The following is a 21,160-nucleotide window of genomic DNA, read 5'->3' on the forward strand; positions in this document are numbered from 1 at the left end:
CACTGAAGACTCAGAAATGACTGTGAGCTGGCAGTGGTGGCGCATGCCTTTAATCCTAGTACTCAGGAGGCAGAGGCAGGTGGATCTCTGTGAGTTTGAGGCCAACCCTGGTCTACAAGAGCTAGTTCCAGGACAGGCTCCAAAGCTACGGAGAAACCCTGTCTCGAAAAACCAAAAATCAAACAAACAAAAAGATATCCAGCTCTTGAGAGTTATCTTCTGACCTCCTCATTGTGGTACATGGACGCTATAATACACTTAAGAACTAAAATCAAGCCAAGCGGTGGTGGCGCACACCTTTAATCCCAGTACTCAGGAGGCAGAGGCAGGCAGATCTTTGTGAGTTCAAGGCCAGCCTGGTCTACAAGAGCTAGTTCTAGGATGGGCTCAAAGCAACACAGAGAAACTCTGTCTCAAAAAAACAAAAAAAAATCAAGTCATGATCAGAGACAGGAAGAGCAGGGCTCAAAAACTGTCTGGACTTGGAATCAGACTGAGACAATCAGGCTTCTTGCTAAGTTTATATATACATATATAATAAATGTATGTTATATGTATTTGTTTTTTTTTTGTTTTGTTTTTTGAGACAGGGTTTCTCTGTGGTTTTGGAGCCTGTCCTGGAACTAGCTCTTGTAGACCAGGCTGGTCTTGAACTCACAGAGATCCGCCTGCCTCTGCCTCCCAAGTGCTGGGATTAAAGGCGTGCGCCACCACCGCCCAGCATGTTATATGTATTTGTTTTCTCAAGACAGGGTTTCCCTGTGTAGCCCTGGAAGACCTGAACTAGAGAACTCACAGAGATCCACCTGTCTCTACCTCCCGAGTGTTAGGAGCAAAGTAGTGAGCCACTGCCTCCCAACGGGGTTTACATCTTGAGACAGGGCCACTTAGAAGCCAGGGTAGTGTCAAAGTTACTGAGTAGTGGAGGCCGGTCTTAAACTCTTGATTCTTCTGCCTCTAACTTCCCAAGTGCTGAGATTACAACCATGTGTCTCTTTTTGTTTTTCATTTCTGTGACTGTCTTTTTTTTTTTTTTTTGGTTTTTCGAGACAGGGTTTCTCTGTAGCTTTGGTGCCTGTCCCAGAACTAGCTCTTGTAGACCAGGCTGGCCTTGAGCTCCCAGAGATCCCCCTGCCTCTGCCTCCCCAGTCCTGGGATTAAAGGCGTGCGCCACCATCGCCCGGCTTCTGTGACAGTCTTGCTGTGTATCTGGGTGGCCTGGTACTAGGCTGACAACAATCCTAGGATCACAGGCATGTCACAGCCATGTGTTATACTTGAGCTTTCTCTCCCCCCCCCATACACACCTTTTTTTAAGACAAGCTCTCAGTATAGGCTGCAGGTTGTCCTGACAGGGCACCTTTTAGCCTGGTGACAAACGCCACTTTTACTGGGTGTGGCAGTACACACCATTAATCCTATCACCTGGGAGCCAGAGGCAGGTGAAGATCAGCCTGGTCTGAAAGGTTCAAGGCTACACACAACAGTAAACTCTGCCTCAATAACAAGCCAACAAACAAACTCAAGATTCTCCTGCCTCCACCCTTAAATGCTTAATTCCAGGCCCGTGCCGCTAGACCACAGAGAATTTTTCTAAAAACGAGATAAAGGAATTAAGAATTTTTTTGTTTATTTGTTTTTTGAGATAGAGTTTCCCTGTAGCTTAGGAGCCCTTCCTGACTTGTAGACCAGGCTGGCCTTGAACTCACAAAGATCCACCTGACTCTGCCTCCGGAGAGCTGGGATTAAAGGAGCGAGCTAACACAGCCCAGTGCCTTAAGCATTTTAAGGTGGGATAAAGCATGGCCAGATTTGAAGGCTAGAAATTAGTTTTAAGGTGTGTCTTGAAAACTTTAAAAAGGGAAAAAGCAATAAAGTCAGCATCTCCTTTTCCAGAGAATCGCTGGCCTCTGGGAGCTGTAGGAGCTCTACAGGTAGCCCAGGAGGGAACTGTGATAAGGAAGTAGGAGAGAGAGGTCTCCAAAGACTCACTGGGCTGGAAAAAAACCTAGACTCAGGTGGGAGTGCGGATCTGATCTCGAGGATGTCTTCCACCTGCTTCCTGTGCCACCGTTGCAACAAGCCCCTGAAAATCTCACCGGACCTCTCTGCAATGCAGAAAAGGTCCTTGGAAGCCCAGCATCATGCCAGCCCCTCCGCAAAGATGCCAGTTTCTGGGAAACTAGAGGACAGGACCTCCAGAAGACACCATCCTGACCGTGGCAGGACAGCCCAGGAAAGTGCCTGCTGCCCCTTCACTCTGCTTGGTGAGCCGAGCACCCAGAGAACTTTGGACAGTATCCAAAATACTATCTTAGAGACCTTCGAAACCGTCTCTGGCCAAAAGGATGTGGAGCACCCGCTCTGTGTGGACTGTATGGATGGCCTCTTGGAGGAGCTAGATACCCAGCTCACTCTAGCTGAAGCTGACAATCAGAAGTACAAAAGTTTCATGGAGAGAGAGTCCCTGGTGAGTGATGAGGAGCGGGAGGCCTTGAATGCAGAGCTTCTGGCTGAGCTGCAGAGTCTGGAGCAGGAAGAAGCAAGGCTGACTCAGGAGCTGCAGGACGTTGACCACCAGCATGCAAGAATAGAGGCCGAACTCAAAGCAGCCGAGGCAGAGAGCAGGGAGCTCGAACAACAGGAGGAACAGGATTTGAAGGACTACGCTGCCTTGAAGATGGAAGAGCTGGAGCTGACGGACGAACTAAGCAGTGTGGAGAACCAGTTGGCGTATGTCCAGAAGCAGCTGCAGAGCCTGAGCAAGACCGACATCTTAAACATCACGTTTACCATCTTGGATGAGGGTCCCTTGGGCATTATCAACAACTTCAGGTTGGGCCGCATCCCTGACATCCAGGTGGGATGGAATGAGATCAACGCCGCCTGGGGACAGACAGCCTTGCTGCTCTTCACCTTGTCCAAGATAGCAGGATTACAATTCCAGAGGTACCAACTAGTTCCCTGCGGGGACCATTCCTACATCAAGTCCTTGGCTGGTGATGAAATGCTGCTCTTGTTCTCAGATGGGAGCCACAACATCTTCTATGATAACAAGTATGACCGTGGGATGAAGGCCTTTTTGGACTGCCTACAGCAGTTTGTGAAGATGCTAAAGAAGGAGGAAGGCCTCTTCCTGCCCTACAGGATCCACGTGAAGGGAGGTATGCTGGAGGATGCCACGGGCAGTGGGAAATGCTACTCCATCAGGACCCACCTGAACACGGAGGACGAGTGGGCAAAGGCTCTTAAATTCATGCTTACCAACTTAAAGTTGATTCTTGCTTGGGCTTCGTCAAAGTATTACAGTAAGAAGTAACCAACTGAAGGGGACATAGGATCACTCCTGCATTAAAATTGATCGGTAAAGAGATGAGAGAATTGGCGGGAGATGAATGGAGTTGGGATAGTGGGGAGAAAAGCTTGTTTGAGCTTTTTAAGAAAAACTGGCTCCATTGTGGAGTGGACCTTGGGAGGGCCGCAGTCATGGGATCAGGCTTCGGGATTATGTTTTCTCTAAGACAATTTCAATAAACGTTTACATTTTCTTCAATGATTCAGAGTGTGCCATCTTTGAGATTGGATTGCCTAAAGCTCACGGTGGCCTGGCATTTTATATTTCTGTATTTCAGCCTCTGCCATGCTGGAATTTATGTGCCATATGCCGCTGCAGCTGAGGGCTGTCTCTGGTTTTTTCTTTTTGGTTTTTTCGAGACAGGGTTTCTCTGGTTTTGGAGCCTGTCCTGGAACTAGCTCTTGTAGACCAGGCTGGTCTCGAACTCATAGAAATCCGCCTGCCTCTACCTCCCAAGTGCTGGGATTAACTGTCTCTGGTTTTTCGAGACAGGGTTTCTCTGTAGCTTTGGAGCCTGTCCTGGCACTCGCTCTGTAGACCAGGCTGGTCTTGAACTCACAGAGATCCGCCTGTCTCTGCCTCCTGAGTGCTGGGATTGAAGGTGTGTGCCACCCCACCCAGTGAAAGCTGTCTCTTAATTATGTGTGTCACATTAAGATTACTTTCGTTTTTTCAGAGACAAGGTCTATCTATCTCTGGCTAGCCTGGAATTCTCTGTAGACCAGGCTGTCCCCTAGTTTACAGAGATCTGCCAACCTGCTTCTGCCTCCTGAGTGCTGGGATAAAAAGTGTGTGCCACCTTACCCAGGACATTTTGTTTGTTTGAAATTAGCTTTGAAGCCTGGGGGTACAGTGGGATGTAGAAGTGAGAGGGTCCAGAGGAAGTTCCAGGATAGGTGGGAAAGGATTAATGAAGATGCTAGTTTCCAGGGAGACAATTCTGTCCCCTTCTGCTCATCTGTAAAGTGGGGGACGCATTCTTAGACATCGTTGAGGTGATTACAGAACCAAACAAGCAGTAAAGTATTCCTATGCCTTCACTTTCCCCATGTTTTTATTTTTTTATTTATTTATTTTATTTTTTTTGAGACAGGGTTTTGCTGTAGTTTTAGAACCTGTCCTGGAACTAGCTTTTTTTTTTTTTTTTTTGCCCATAACATAAGTAGTTTATTGTATCTTCAGGACACATAGACTTCTCTCTCAGAGAAGGGTCTTTCGGGCAGGAAACTGTCATCTAGACGCGCGCTGCTCACTTGTCATTTTCGTACATGGCTGGGTTCTTCCTCCTGGACCGCTCAAACTCCTGTTTCCCCCAGGCGTAGATCAGATAAAACACCACAAACGTCGGTGCCACGCGCAGGATGCACTCGCGAGTGCTGCGCAGCACGTTGGGGATGCCTTTGCTGAAGTAGTTCGGGAAGGCGCGCTGCTCAAAGGGTGATAAACTGTAGGAGATCACGGGACGCGTTTGCATCAGATTCCCGAACTCGCTGCCCATGGTGGCGGAGGCCCTCCAGCACGCAGAGCCCGGCTTAACGTCACTTCCCTGGAACTAGCTCGTGTAGAGACCAGGCTGGCCTCAAACTCAGGTCTCCTGCCTCTGCCTCCCGAGTGCTGGGATTAAAGGCATGTGCCACCACCGCCTGGCCCACTTTCCCCAATTTTAATGTTTATATCTCACACAATGCAATTAACTCGTCCAAGAACGCTGAAACAGAGAAATTGTTTTTAGACAGTCTAATCTGTCCTGGAATTCACTACGTAGACCATACTGGCCTTGAATTCTCAAAAGGTCCGCCTGCCCCTGACTCCTCAGTTCTGGGATTAAAGGCGTGCGCCATCACCGCCCTTCTCATTCATAGACTCCTTTGGTCTTTCGAGTCAGGGCTTCTCTGTAGCTTTGGAGCCTGTTCTGGATCATAGACTCCAAAAATGTAATCTGCAGCTGGACGGTGGTGGCACAAGCCTTTAATCCCAGCACTCGGAAGGCAGAGGCAGGAGGATCTCTATGAGTTCGAGACCAGCCTGGTCTACAAACGATAGTTCCAAGATAGGCTCCAAAGCTACAGAGAAACCCTGTCCCACCACTTTCCCCCCAAAAGATGTAATAATGTCGTGGGGCAGTGATGGTACACACCTTGAAGTTGCCCCAACTGGCCTGGAATTCACTGCAGCCCAGGTCTGGAAGTTCCTGATCCTCCTGCCACAGCATCTCCTGAAAGATTACGAGCAAGCGCCTGCTCCGGACTGAGACAAAATTCTAGCCGTCCCCCTAAGCACCTCATCAGCTGCCAGCAGCTGTGCATTTCCTGCTAGGTGCTCCGCATGAATTCATACTCATGACTGCTTATCTTTAGACAAAGGCATCTTATAAACAGAAAATTGCCAGGCTGTGGTGGCACATGCCTTTAATCCCAGCAGGCAGATCTCCATGAGTTCGAGGCCAGCGTGGTCTACAAGAGCTAGTTCCAGGACAGGCTCCAAAGGGACAGAGAAACCCTGTCTCGAAAAAAATAAATAAAACCCAGAAAATCATGTCTGCATCAGTGGCCAGAGATTCTCTGATTTCATTTATTTATTTATTGAGACAGGTTTTCTCTGCACATAGCTTTGGAGCATCTCTCTGTAGACCTTACACCCTCCTTAGACCAGGCTGGTCTTGAGCAGAAATCCACCTACCTTTGCCTCCCAAGTGCTGGGATTAAAGGCGTGCACCACCACCGCTTGGCGATATTCTCTGCTTTTATCTTTGACTTTACTTCCCTTACTGTAGTCTTAGACTCTCATTCCCCAGCCTGTGCCCTTTAATTCACCAGCAAGCTCCCTTATCACAGCCAGCTTTGGTTGCTATAGCAGCACCAGGAGCTGGCATGAACTCTGGGTTCTTCAGTTCTTTTTCCAAGAGCCCGCTAGAGTTCCTAAGGAGATGCATTTTTTTTTATTTATTTATTTTTTTAGCCACTCTCTTAGGGTTACTGTTGTAGTGAAACACCATACGGTGACCTAAAAAAGCAAGTTGGGGAAGAAAGGGTTTGTTTGGCTTACACTTCCACATCAGCCTTCATCACTGAAGGATGTCAGGCCAGGAACCTGGAGGCAGGAGCTGATGCCGAGGCCATGGAGGGTGCTGCTTGCCAGCTTGCTTCTCATGGCTTGCTCAGCCTGCTTTCTTACAGAACCCAGGACCAGCAGTCTAGGGGTGGCATCATCCAGAGTGGGCTACCCCTTCCATCAGTCACTAAATAATAGAAAAATGCCCTACAGATTTGCCCACATTTTCTCAGTTAAGCCTCCTTCTTATCTGATGATTCTAGCTTGTACCAAGTTTAAGTACCAGCAACCTCCTCACACCAATATTCATATGTAATACTTCACTTGTCTAGAGATAATTTTTATGAGGTTTATATAAACACACCAAAGTTTTTAAAAACTGAGGGTTTAGTGATCACAATCCTGCTCTCCTAAACCTAAAAAAGGTTGCTCGCGCCCCCTGGTGGTAGTTGTCAGTTCTGACAGCCACCAGTGAAGACCTGTTGGGTTCTGAACTGACAGACAGAGGGAGCTACTTCTGTTTGATGCTATTATCTCTTGGGAAGAAAAGACAAGTGACGGAGTAAATTTGAATTGGAGGGTGTAAACCTCACATAGCCTGCTTAGAAGCCTAGCTAATTTTTTAAGATATGAACTAAACAGATTAAATAATCTATTAGACTTGCAGCACAGATCCTTCTTCTGGATCCGGGACCATCTGATGCCAAAACCCCTGCTCATCCCAGGACAGCGTGCTGAAGATGTGTGCTCCATATGTTTACCTGAACTCAGGATGGGTCAGGATGGATAAGGACAAAACATCTTGGTAGTTCTTTCGTAAAAGATCCCGGGGCTGCCAGCTCAAAAGGCTGTCTGAGCTATCTGAGAACCTTGAGAAGTTGAGAGTTTGGGAAACAGTTCTAAGGAAGAGTCTGGGGTGTACTCCATCCTGTCAAGCTCTGAGGTGATGCTGACGCTGGAGTCTTGAGCGGACTCTAGACCATTTTGTGATAGCAAGATCACAAGTAAGAATGCGTTCAGACTCAGGAGGAGGCTTTTCCTGTACGCTTCCGTTAAGCTCCAGGAAAAGCCTTGCATAACAAAGTCAATAAGTTCAGTGGACTTGACAAAGCTCTTGTCTCCCAAGAGTGGCTTTTTCCTAGGGTCCAGGGCAGTGAAGCCTAGTATCTTACATGTGCTAGACAAGCATTCTACCACTGAGGTCTCAGAACATCCTTCCCCAGGGTTATCTTGATGCTAGAATTCTCACAGTAAATGCAGAGAAGGGGATCAACAAATGCTTTCTTTAAAGGGTCAACTAGGGTTTTAGGCTGTGCAAGTTTCGTGATCTCTGTTGCAGCTGCTACTCCACTCTGCTGTCGTCACACAGAAGCACCCGAGAGACAGAGATCAGCAGGCATGAGAACAATCCAACATCTCACATCCAGACAGGCCCAGATCAGATGGCCCAGTACCTGTGTGTACTCAGACTTCCTGGTGTCATGATAAACTCCAAAGATTTTCATGTGTTTGTGTGGTGCTGACACAGACTCTCGGTCTCAGCAAGTTCAGATGTCCGTGGAGAGATCAGTCAGTGAGCACACACTGACAATTGCTTGTGCGTTTGGGAAAAATGTCAGGACCTGGGTGCCCTCTTCTGCTAGCCCAATGCATCATGGTTGCTCACAAAACGTATGTGTAAACATGCTGTGAGAATACAGAAAGGTCAGCTATCATCTTACGATACCTGAGGTGGGAGAGTGCGCTTAGAAACACGAACCTCGGAAGCCACACACACACAAAAAAAGATATCATAAGAACCTAGATGAGAAAATTGACTTAACGGTCAGAGGGAACGGTGGAATTAGCTTTAAAATGCACGACTTACAATGACGAAATGACTCAGTTCAAAAAAATTTAACAGAGAATCATAAACAACCTAGATGCAAAGAGATATGATCCTTAGCGTACAAATTGCCCACTAGTTCCAATTACGTGAGTGGGCGCTAAGAAAAGAAAGGCTATATCCAGACCAGAAATGGTCTGAATCTGTCTCCTATAGACAGGTCAGCTCCTGCCTGGCTTCTGGAATCACACATCCTCCTGCTTGAAAGGATGCTTCGACGAGGAATTCAGCCACCATGCTGAGAAGAGGCCTCCTGGAGTCAGTCCAGCCTCAGTCCTCTGGGCCCAGGCATGAGTCTGAAATGGCCTCCAGATGGCTCCTGCTGTCAATCCTCTGGGCCGGTAGTACCAAGTCTTTCGTGTCTTCAGGGCTGAGTCCCTAGACCAGGAGCAGAGTCAGCCGTCTGCAGATTCTGTAGCCCCTCCCCCACACTCGGAGCTGTATGCAATAGTGGCTACTTTTCACTTTATAGCTTGAGGTCCGCTTAGTCGTGAACAATGCCCACCCCACCAGAGGGTCTCGAGCCATTGTCAACACATCCTACATCAGCCAAGAACATTAGGAAGTGAGAGGAAGTCACATCGGTGAGGTGAGACCGAGCATGACACAGAAGGTTGCCCAGTGCAAACCCTTGTATTTGTAGTACGGTGGCCATTGTAGACACTGGGATCTCAGGCAAAGCAGGGAAGTGGAGAAGGCTGGACAGGAGAGGATGAGAGGCGGCCATGGACAGTTAGGTGCATGAGAAGAATTTAAGACTGTCCATCAAGCTGGGCGGTGGTGGCGCACGCCTTTAATCCCAGTACTTGGGAGGCAGAGGCAGGCGGATCTCTGTGAGTTCGAAACCAGCCTGGTCTACAAGAGCTAGTTGCAGGACAGGCTCCAAAGCTACAGATAAACCCTATCTTGAAAAACCAAAAAAAAAAAAAGACTGTTCATCAAGTTCAGAGTCAGTTGTAGGAGGCAGATTTCTCTCTCTCTCTCTCTCTCTCTCTCTCTCTCTCTCTCTCTCTCTCTCTTTCTTTCGGACCAGATGTACCCATCCCAGATGGCAGGTTCCAAAATCTCTCAGCCAGAGTACCCTGACCTTGGGATAGCAAGCACGCTTAGTCTGAGGGTTCAACCTTCATGAATGTTCTATTGCTCATACAGCTATGTCCTGGGCCTGGTCCTTACCTCAGTGTTTCCATAGTTACAGACCAAGAGTGCCTCCTTTGTCAGGGACCTTCTGGGGTTCCTGCTTGGCCTTTAGCTGGGGCATTCATCACTTTCAGTGCTTTATTGACACTGATCTGGGAAACATGGATAACCCTCACTGGATGGGACACTCCATAGTCCATCTGATTATCTTTGAGCTTTAGTTCAAATGACCACAGTGCATTTGCTTCCACCCTTCGCCACCCAGTTCACTAGCATTCCCTTCCGTGCAGCAGCCTCCATCTCGGGTGTCACCACTGCCAGTATTGTCGCTTACTATTTTAGCATTTGCAAGTCGTCAGGATGGGGACATTCAGGGAGCTTTAGCTTAGGCCCTGGGATGGCTGGTGGAGAAAAGGCACCCGCAGCTTAGGGAGTGAGTTGAAGTCGTTTGATCAGTGTCTTGTGGATGGTGATTTGAACCCGTGACCATATGGTACGAAGCCCTTTCATGAGACTTGCCTAGAGTGGTGCCATGGCTGTTATTGGGAAAACACTCACCACTGTTGCGTTCTTGTTTGCAGTGTTGGAATTGCGAGGACACACACACAAACCCTCTCCCTTCACTGACAAGGTCTCTGACTTTTGGTCCTAAAGGACTTTTGTCTGATAGCTCCCGGAGTGCTCACAGCCCAGGCCCAAGCCACTGTTCGCTCATTGTAGTCCTTGGGCTGGGTGGTGCAGATCTGGGCTGAGCAGCTCCACTCCAGAGCCTTCACCGCCTGGGGACTGGAGCTGCGGACTGGTTCCACAGACCCCACATCCACAGCTGGAAAGCTTGGCTCCTCTTTTCCCTGACTCAGCTGTGCAGCTGTTGGCTCTTCACTACCACTCTGGGTGAAAACTGATATAGGCAACAGGAAGCAATCCATTGCTTACTAATCCTTCAGACACAGAGGAACAGAGGGAACTGAAAGAACTCTGATATGATGGGAAAGGGATAAAGGGATAAAGGGATTCTGGCCTTCGGGGATAGCAGCCAGAAAAGGGAACTAAACTTGTTTTCCTAAGAGCCAGAGGCGTTTTCTGTTATACCCAGAATCTACAAAACACTCAAAGACACGGAGAATATACGTTTTGTAAGAGAGGAAAATCATTTTTAGCCCCTGTAGGGTTGAGAGGAGTATCATCTTGCTTCCCACCTCACCCCCCCCCACCTTAGCCCCCCCCACCTCATCCCCTCCCACCAAGCGCTGGGAGTCACAGCCAACTTCTAAGCTTTTGGCTGTCTACTTGTGGTAGATGCCCTCAGAAATTCTGGGCAGATGAAAGAGAAGGAAAATTGAACGCAGTCTGAAACTTCCAGCAGAGAAGGTGGAGATGCCAAGAGGGCACACAGCTGTGCCGATCATGGGAGGAGAGGCTTAGGTGCTAGGGCAGAATTTGCTAGGAAATATTTCTGAGACATAGAGGAATGTGGAAGAAAGGTTCCCAAAAACACAAACAGAACAAGGCAATGATGGGGGTAGAAATAGGAGGGGGTAGGGCTGAGGGAGGGGGCGGAGCCTGTGAACAAAGAGGGACACTGTGTGCTGTGTCCCTAAGGGAGTGCTAACGGGCAGTGTGGTTAAGAGTTCCAAATGTGGGTTTGGAGAGATGGCTCAGCAGTTAAGAGCACTGGCTGCTCCTCCAGAGGTCCTGAGTTCAATACCCAGAAACCACATGGTGGCTCACAACCATTCATAACGAGATCTGGTGCCCTCTTCTGGCATACAGGCAGAACACTGTACCTATAATAAATATATGTATATATTTATTATATAAAGATATGATAAATAAATCTTTAAAAGAGTTCCAAATGCAGGAAGAGAACCCCATGCAAAAGCAGCTGAAGAGTTCTGGCGAATTCCACCAGCTGCTCAACGGTGAGTCCATGGCAACCACTGGGAACTCCTAGTTGAAGTACAATGGGTTAAATTACTACCTTGAAGAAAGAATCTATAAGAATCTATCCATGTAGGAACGTGGAGCGTAGACAGGAGGCAGAGCACTGAAGAGAATGAGGGAAGAAAAGATGGAAGCTTGGCTTAAGAAGGTTGTGATCTGGATATTAGACACAGTTGGGAGCTATGAAGGAAACGAGGAAGCAGGGTAACCTCAGAAGCCTGGAGCAGATATAAAGCCACGTGTTGGTATTTAGTGGGTTTATGGCTATGGCAACTGCATGCAATGCTCAGTTGTTTGGGAAACTGGGCTAGAGTCAAGCTGATGTGGAGTACCTATTGTGGGGAGATTGGGATGCCTTTGAGGCATGTGACTGAAGCCAGTGAAGGGTCAGGCGGTGTCTGGGCTTGGGAGGATGTGAAGCTGAGGGTCTAGATTGAAGGGAGTTGTAGGCATTGAATAGTTTGACGGCTGCAGAGAAAAGACAGACTGAAAAGATCCCTGGGCTGACCTACTCCGTCATGTTGGCAGTGAAGACTGAGCATACCACATGAAGCATGGATTGACACGCACAGGTCTAAAGATCCACCGCAATTATGCATGGCTTCTTAATCTGTACCTTAACTCATGTATCACCTCGGCAATATCTGTAGTTTTACTACTGTATGTTGTTTACTTATAATTTCTCTTTAAAAACAATTTGGGACACAGTCTCAAATAGCTCAGGCTGATCTCAAACCCTTTGTGCAGGATGATCTTGAATGTCCATTTCTCCCCTCTACTCCTCTGGAGTGTTGGGATTACAGGTGTGTGCTACTATGCCAGGTTTATGTTACACTGGAGATAAAATCCTGGGAAAGCACTCTTGTTTAGGTACAGAAGAATGCAGAGAATAAAAGAGAATTCAGGACCCAGGAGAAGAGAGAAGGCATGAGAGGTGGAAAAGCCCCTCTTCTCATTGCTGATGTTCTCCCATATTCCACTCATCTGTGTGTGGCTCATCAGGAGTCTCAAGCATCGGTGTCAAGGAGAGATGAAGTGCCAAAAGGAAATGAGAAATTCGGAGATATTCTCCTCTTTGAGGCATATCCTGACTATTTAGTCTGGGTCAGGTGGGCATGCGCCTTCTGTCTGTTATTACATAGAATTTCTCCTGGAGGACAGGCGAGATTGTGAGATTGCTTAGTGAATTAAGGCTCTTGTTCCTGAGCCTGATGACCAGAGTCCAATTCCCAGCATCCACGAAGTAGAAGGAGAGAACCGACTCCTGCAAATTGTCTCCTGACTTCCAGTGGCACACCATGGCATGTCCCCAATCCAAATAAATAAATGAACAAATAAACAAACCAACTAATGTAATAAGTTAAAAAAAAAAAACACCTTCCCTGGAACAGTGAAATGAAGGATAGAGAAAGGAAGACAAATCTCATTTTTTTTTAAAAAAACTTTAACTCTGATTCCTCATATACAAAGTCATGTGCAGATCCTCATCAGGGCCATTCACAGTTGAGTCTCAAACCCTGTAGTTCAGCCGGGCGGTGGTGGCGCACGCCTTTAATCCCAGCACTCAGGAGGCAGAGGCAGGCGGATCTCTGTGAGTTCGAGACCAGCCTGGTCTACAAGAGCTAGTTCCAGGACAGGCTCCAAAAACCACAGAGAAACCCTGTCTCGAAAAACCAAAAACAGGGGCTGGAGAGATGGCTCAGTGGTTAAGAGCATTGCCTGCTCTTCCAAAGGTCCTGAGTTCAATTCCCAGCAACCACATGGTGGCTCACAACCATCTGGAATGAGGTCTGGTGCCCTCTTCTGGCCTGCAGACATACACACAGACAGAATAGTGTATACATAATAAATAAATACTTTTTTTAAAAAAAAAGAAAAACAAAAAAAACCCCAAACAAACAAACAAAAAAACCTCATAGTTCAACACTCTTAACAACCCCTCCAGCTCAGGCTTTTCCCACCCATGACAGCCATCCCTGTTTCCTTCTGCAGGCCTTGGGTTCAATTTCCATTCCTGGAATGTTCTTGCTGTATTTCCTTCCAGTCTTGCTCAACTATACTCCAGGGAAGGTCTCCTCTCTTCGCACACTTCCTGTAGTGACGGTGTTTTCAGGTGCACGTTCATATTTGACTCTGAGTGTGCACATGGGTTCAGCCAGTGAGATTGGATTTGGCTTTTTAATCCACCCTCAATTGGTGGGAATTGTGAAAGATAAATGCAGACACGCATGCGACCTGTTGCCTCCCATCTTGGGGAAGTAGGAAGGAGCCGTTTCTTCTCTGTTTGTGCCATACTTGTGTGGCGGCTGGCCTGTTTGTTCCCAAACCTCAGAGGTGCTTCTCAGGCCAACAGCACAGCTGGGAGTGGTCCCAGGCAGGTGGAGAGCATCACAGGGTAATTGGCACCATAGAAGAGGGTGCACTTACAATCTCCCAAGGACTACCAGCTCACCATTAAATTTATCTTTTTAAAGTCTTAGTTTTGCCTTATCTATTTTTTTAAAAAAAATCTTTACTTAGTTTTATTTTATTTGTGGGATAGGAGAGTACTGTTTGCATGTATGGATGTGGACCACACCCATGCTTGAAGCCCAGGAGGTCAGAAGAGGGCATCAGTGACTCTGGAAATAGAGTTACAGACATTGCCAGCTGCCACATGGGTCCAGGGAAATGGAGCCTGGTCCTCTGCAAGAGCACAAGTGCTCTGACCTATTGAGCCATCTCTCCAGCCCCTGCTTTATCTTTTTGCAAGCAATATTACCAGAATAATCTATTTGTAAGTAATAACTTAATTAGAAATTTGAATTACCTTGAAATTGAAAGCTATTTAGTAACAATAACAACACGGTGGTCCTCAGACCTGGGAATACTAAGTTCACTTCTTCACACGAACACAGAGAATACAGCTTTGCAATGGTCATCAACCCTTTGTTGTTCTTCACTGTCCTGTGCGTTGGACTTACTAATTTGAATCAGCTCATGAGAACATGTTAGGGTCTAACATGGAGGTACATGACTGTAATCATTATGAATTCAAGGTAATCCCTGGCTACGTCGTGAGTTCATGACCAGCCTGAGATACAGGACCCATTTCTGTCTTAGATTTTCTTTCTTTCTTTCTTTCTTTCTTTCTTTCTTTCTTTCTTTCTTTCTTTCTTTCTTTCTCTTTTTGATTTTTTTGAGAGAGGGTTTCTCTGTAGCTTTGGAGCTTGTCCTGGAATTAGCTCTTGTAGACCAAGCTGGCCTCGAACTCACAGAGATCCACCTACCTCTTTCTCCCGAGTGCTGGGATTAAAGGCATGTGCCACCACTGCCTGGACCATGGCAACTCTTATAAAGGAAAACCATTTATTTGGGGGTTTACAGTTCAGAGGTATTGTCATGGTGGGACTTGGCAGCATACAGTCAGACATGGTGCTGGAGAAGGGGCGGATAGTTCTACATCTTAATCCTCAAGTTCACAGGAAGTCAACTGTGTGCCACCCTGGGCATAGTTTCAGCATAGGAGACCTCAAAGTTCACCTCCACAGTGACATACTTCCTCTAATAAGGCCACACCTACTCCCAAAAGGCCACACCTCCTAATAGTGCCATTCTCTATGAGCCTATGGGGACAAATTACATTCAAACCAATTACCACGCCATCTTAAATAATAGCAATAGCAGTAACATAAAACAAAACAATACCCCAAAACAACAAAGCAAAGTTCACCTGTATCATCAGGATGGGGAGTGATGACTCAGCGGTAAGGTATGTGTGGCATAGCCATGAGCATCTGAATTTGGATCCGCAAACCGACCTCAAACCCTGGCATGCCAGTGGGCATCTGTAACCTCTGCTCTGGGTGTGGGGTTGGGTGAGGTGGAACAGAGACTGGTGGGGGAAAGGGGAAACTTCCTGGCCAAATGGTCTAGTAAGTAAAAAAGAAAGAAGAACAAGCTGCAGGTTCAGTGAGAGACTGTTTGAAAAATTGGGGGGGGGGGGGACAGTGGTGGTGCACGCTTTTAATCCTAGCACTCGAGAGGTAGAGGCAGGCAGGTCTCCATGAGTTTGAGGCCAGCGTGTTCTACAAAGTGAGTTCCAGGACAGCCAGGGCAACACAAAGGATCCCTATCTTTGTCTTAACCTCCCCCACCAAAAGGGGGGAGCAGGCATATGGACACACCTTCAGTCCCAGCACTCAGAAGGAAGAGGCAGGTGGATCTCTATGAATTCAATGCCAGCCTGGCCTACATAGTGACTTCCAGGCTAGCCAAGGCTTCACAGCGAGATATTTTCTAAAAAATCAATCAGACAATCAGTCAATCAATCAATAAGGTGCAGAAAAAAAAGGAAATATCTCTGGTGTCTGTGCACATGCGCACACACCTCCCCCCTCCCACATACCCACACACAAGGAATCTTTATTATTACTTAAAACCAAACTGACAAGAATTAAGCCAGCCTCTCTTCGTACACAGCCTCTTTGCCTCTTCTCTAGGTATGAGCTCAAGTGTTTCAAGTTTTCCTCACGCGCATGTCCTTTTCACATGTGATCTATCTCAGTCGATAGTTTCTGTCAGGTTCTGTTTCTAGTTTTTCTTAGTAAGCATCTCCCAGAATATGAAACATTTTCCAGACAATTTACAGTCCTGACTTTTCAGTCAAAATAAAGCACATATTTAAAAAAATAGTTATTCTTCCTGTGCACATGCATGATGTCAGAGTGTGGGTGAGCATGCCGCACCGTGCGTGTGGAGGTCAGAGGACAACTTTGTGGAACGTTTCTCTCCCTCCACTTTTATGTTGGTTCTTGGGATTGAACTCAGTTTGCCTGGCTTTCTTAACAAGCTCTGACCATCTTGCCAGCTCTGAAGTGTGTTTACCAGCTTAACAGGCATTTCCTTAAGGTAGACCGGGAACCTTTTGAAGGCCCTCCACTGCTGTTTGGCTTGCTTTTCCTTCTTTGGAGACAAGGTCCCACTATGTAGCCAGCTCAGCCCAATCTCGAACTTGTTCTCCTGCCTCAACTTTCCAAGTGCTGTGATTACAGACATGCATCCCTAAATACACACCAGACTGACTTTGCCATTTTAATAATTCTTTTTGTTTTTTTTTGTTTGTTTTGTTTTTGTTTTTTGAGACAGGGTTTCTATGTGTTTCTTTGCAGCCTGCGCTGGAACTCACTCTGTAGACCAGACTGGCCTCAAACTCACAGGGATCAGCCTGCCTCTGCCTCCTGAGTGCTGGGATTAAAGGCGTGCGCCACCACTGCCCAGTTTGAGTTGAACAATAGTGGAAAATATATACTGAGCTATCCTGTACTCACTAAGTGTTCCTGTGTGTCACCCACACTTAGGTCTCCACAGTGGCTTGCTAGCCGATGGATCCTGAATCTCTCCCTCCAGCCCAGGTCTCCATCATTTCTGTCAATTACTAGAAACCCACGAGGAGGTGGAGTTAACACACACTTCCGAGTCTGGCCAGAGCTGAAGAGCAAAAGACTGACCTCTCTGCCTTCTGTCAGTTCTTGCGAGCGCCAGAGGAAACACAGGCAGCACATTTTCACCCTCGAGCCCTTCCTCAGCCTTTAGCGAGGCAGTTCACATGCAGTAGTGGCCCATTGCGTTCTGGTATTGGGGTACAGATTCTACTTACGAATAAACTCAAGGGGGAAATGAAATTAGCGTCTCTCACCACTAGATGTCACACCACACTCGATTCAGGAACAGTAAGTTCCTGAGCTGTTGCTCCAGACTTCTCTGGGCTTGAGTTACTGTAGCCATAAGTAGACAAAGCTCTTTGGCCAGGCTCCTCCCTCCTATTAAGGTTTACTTCTAATGACTCATTTGTAAAGGGAGACGCACAGGCTCAAACCACTAGTAGTCGGTTTTGGAACTGATAATGTAATACTCACGTGAGATCTTCCCCACCTCTTGGTTTCAGCTCCTTCTCTTGCTGTGTCAAAGTCCCCAACAAAAGCAACTTAAAGAAGGGAGGGTTTATTTTGACTTACGATTCCAGGAGCAAACAGTGCATGGTGGTGGGGAAATCACTGCAGTGGGAGCTGAAGGCGGCTGGTTATTGTATCCACAGTGAGTAAGCGAGATGCCGGTGGTCAACCTGCTTTCACTAGAAACGGCAGCTCGTGGAATGTGCCCTGCCCCCTACAATGGGCCTTTCATGTCAGCTATACAGTTTACTAATTCCCTCACAGATACGTCACTTTGTTTCCTAGGTGACTCTAGATTCTGCCAAGTTAACAAATACGACTAATCGCCACCATACTAGTAGTGAACCCTGGTCACCTAAAGGACAATCCAATCTCTCATTATTAATTATAGTGGCTGCCTGAGTTTGAGCACATGATAACAACCTTCCACCTTTGTTGAGAATTTAACACACAAGCTGAAATTAGAACAGTACAATGGGTCTTTTCAAGTCAATAAAGAGGATTTTGTGATCTGTATACAAACATTCATCAACTATCTCTCTCCCACACAAATTCGTTTGTTTGTTTGCTTTTGTTTTTTTGAGATAGGATTTCTCTGCGTAGCTGTGTAGCTCTGTTGGAATTTGCTCAGTAGACCAGGCTGGTCTTGAACTCACAGAGATCAGTCTGCTACCTCTGGGATTCAAGGTGTGCACCACCACCACCCGGCTGACGTAAATTCTTTTTTTTCCTTTTTTTTCATAAATTCTTTTATATATTTTTTTTTACCCCTTTGTTTTTTGTTTGTTTGTTTTGGGGTGTGTGTGTGTGTGTGTGTGTGTGTGTGTGTGTGTGTGTAAAACAACTCTGACGGTCTGGCACTAACTCGGTGGACCAGGCTGGGCTTAAACCATGCCATGCACCACCACCACCCAGCTCACAGACTCCTTTTAAACAGTCCAATTTAACTTTGAAATCTTGCCTCCACTCCCACTTGGAATTCTGGGATGACAAGCAGGAGCTACTATGCCTAGCAAGGAAAAGTTGTCTTTTAAAATAAGTTGATGTGGGCCAGCCAGATAGCACAGTGGGTAAAGACACTCGCCACCATGTCTGATGATCTGAGTTTAATTTTTGGGAACCATGTGGTCTCTAAGAACAGAGATCAATTTCCAGGAGCAGTCGTTTTATATCCACAAATGCATGCCATGGGACACAGACTGCACATGCAGTTGTGCTCATGCATGCTTACACACGCACACACACGCACACACACACGCACACACACACATGCACACACACTAAATGTAATAAAATAGGAAGAGCTATAAGATTGCCAGCAATTAACCTCTGAGCTCACTCTCTACTGTCTTCACAATGATCCTTCTATATTTTGTGGCACTGTGTCACGACTTTTAGAGTCTTAGTGATGTTCTTAGCCCTGTATTCTATATAGGACAGCATTGCTCTTAAGGACTTGGCTTATAAAATTTTGACTCCATATCAGAAATACCAATCTCAGGAGGAGCTATTGATAATCACACAGCATGGCAGTTGAAAATACCTGTTGAGTTGTTATTATTGTACACATGAGTTCTTAATATGGTTCTATGGTTTTTAATTAGAAGAAACCAAATAGAAAGGATAGACAAATCACAAACTGGATAAGTGATCACCACAAATGCTAATAACTTTAATATATAAAGAGCTTATGCATATTTATAAGATGTTAAGGCTCCATAAAAATGTTAAGCATATGGAAAGATTATTCATGGATGATGGAACAGAGCAGTTAATAGACAAGAAAATTCATGCAGATTCATTAATAGGAATATGAGCACAAAATTTAAAATTAAGAGTCAATTTCTAAGAAGTTAGCAAAGATTTATAAGAATTTTTAAAATCAGGAAACAATGAGGGCAGTGATGGCTTTCTGTCACTGTGACGAAACTCACTGAGACAAATAAAGGATAAAAAGTCATTTTGTCTCAAGTTTCAGTCCACATTCACTTTGTTCTGTGCTTTTAGATCTGTGAGACAGCGACTCACGATAGACAGTATATGACCAATGAGGTGGCCTTATGCTGGCCAAGAGGTGATAGACAGAGGTATAAATATAGATAGATAGATAGATAGATAGATAGATAGATAGATAGATAGATAGATGCTCTATGAGGAATTAATCTGTCTGCAAAGTGCAAGAGTAGAGGTGGGGACTAGAAAGAAGCAGTTGGGAGCCTGACTTGATGTACATGTCCATAAACCTAGCACTCAGGAGGCTGGAACATGAGAACCATGAATCTGAAGCCAGCCTGGACCACACAGTGAGACCCTCTGTAAAAACCTGGGGAGAAGTGGGAGGGAGTTGGGGATAAGGAACATGTTGGCAAAGAAGGGCAATTGGCTTTGGAAGATGGGGGTGAAAATGGGACATCCACGTGGAAATGTTCAAAGGAAGAAGATGGAGATCTGGAAGACTCTGAAGAGGAGAAAGCAAGGGAAGCACCTCGTTCTAACTTTGTTCTGTTCCTGTGACAAATACCATGACCATTAGTGACTTGAGGGAGGAAAAGGGTTGTTCAGCGATGAGTTGCCGTCCATCATGGAAGGGAGCAAAGGAAGGAACTCAAGCAGGAAATCTATGCAGAGAACATGGGGGCAATGCTGCTTGTTGTCATCTCCATCCATGTTTAAACTAGCTTTCCTGTACACACAGGACAACCTGCCCAGGGAGCAGTTCTGCCCACAGTGGCCTCGGTCTTGCCACATCAAGTAACAATCACAACAATTCCCATAGACATGACCATAGACTGACCAATCTGATCTGGGAAATCCCTCAACCACTAAGTTCCCTTATCAAACAACTCTAGTATGTTAGCTGACTGCTAACTAAGACTGACCTTGACAGGGTCTCCTTCTGTAGTCTAAACTTGTCTCAAACTCCTGGTCCTCCTATCAGTCTCTGAAGCTTTGGGATTACTGGTACACAACACCTTGCTTGGTTCAACATCAACATCTTAATGAGAATAACAATTCCATCAGGAAAAGGGGTCCAAGATGAAGTTGTCAGGGTGACAAGAAGAAATTTGAGTGCTTCTAAGTATGGTGGAGACCAAGGGAGATAAAAAGCATAATATTTTATCTGAGTAGAAGAGAGGATCATGTTTGAAGCCATCAGTAACTTAAGGAAAATGAAATCTAGAAAAAGGATGTTTATTGATGCTGGTGCCTGAAGCTTCAGAGGTAATGGAGAACCACCACACTGTGGGTGAGAAGCTGGTGGAAGGTGAGGAAGTGTGTCTCTCTAAGAGGCTGGCTGGGGAGGAAAGAGAAAAGCTGTAGCAATGGATGCAGGGAAGATGGCATGGAAGAATCGGCTAAATCCTGAATGTTTTTTAAATTCCCAAAGAAGAGTAGGTGGAGAGAAAGGGGTCAAAGATAGAGGAATAAAAAGGAAAATATTTAGGACACCTGAGGTGAGCAGAGACAGGAATACGGGCAGGGATCAGTTTTAGGCAGAATGATGTCAGGCTGTGGCTTGAGTGTTTTACGGGAGACTGTTTGAAACGGTCACTCTAAGGAACAAGAACAACCAAGGGCCAGTGTGGCTGTAGTACTGATTCTAATGTTGCATCAGGAAGGACATAGTTATTTTGTACTAAGCCTCATTTTGAAGTCACTTTTCCCTAGTGTATTAGTCAGGGTTCTCTAGCATCGCAGAACTTACAGAATGAATCTGTCTGTCTGTCCGTCCATCCATCCATCCATCCATCCATCCATCAGCTATCTATCTATCTATCTATCTATCTATCTATCTATCTATCTATCTATCATCTATCTATCTATCTATCTATCTATCTACCTACCATCTAT

General features: G+C 46.2%; 1 protein-coding gene and 1 pseudogene across 1 annotated transcript; one reads left to right on the forward strand and one right to left on the reverse strand.

The window, feature by feature from the left end:
- Nucleotides 1-2,044: 2,044 nt before the first annotated feature.
- On the forward strand, nucleotides 2,045-3,319 carry Becn2 (beclin 2). The gene has a single exon (XM_075987367.1). It carries the CDS (start codon nucleotides 2,045-2,047, stop codon nucleotides 3,317-3,319), a length of 1,275 nt encoding a protein of 424 aa, XP_075843482.1.
- A 1,197-nt stretch (nucleotides 3,320-4,516) lies between these two features.
- LOC142858395 (cytochrome b-c1 complex subunit 8 pseudogene) lies at nucleotides 4,517-4,883 on the reverse strand (annotated as a pseudogene).
- Nucleotides 4,884-21,160: the final 16,277 nt, after the last annotated feature.

Source organism: Microtus pennsylvanicus, chromosome 10, assembly GCF_037038515.1.
Source record: "Microtus pennsylvanicus isolate mMicPen1 chromosome 10, mMicPen1.hap1, whole genome shotgun sequence".
NCBI lineage: Eukaryota > Metazoa > Chordata > Mammalia > Rodentia > Cricetidae > Microtus > Microtus pennsylvanicus.

What these genes read in the sequence shown, in the direction of transcription:
- Becn2 (XM_075987367.1), top strand. Translation starts at nt 2,045, where the DNA reads ATGTCTTCCACCTGCTTCCTGTGCCACCGTTGCAACAAGCCCCTGAAA.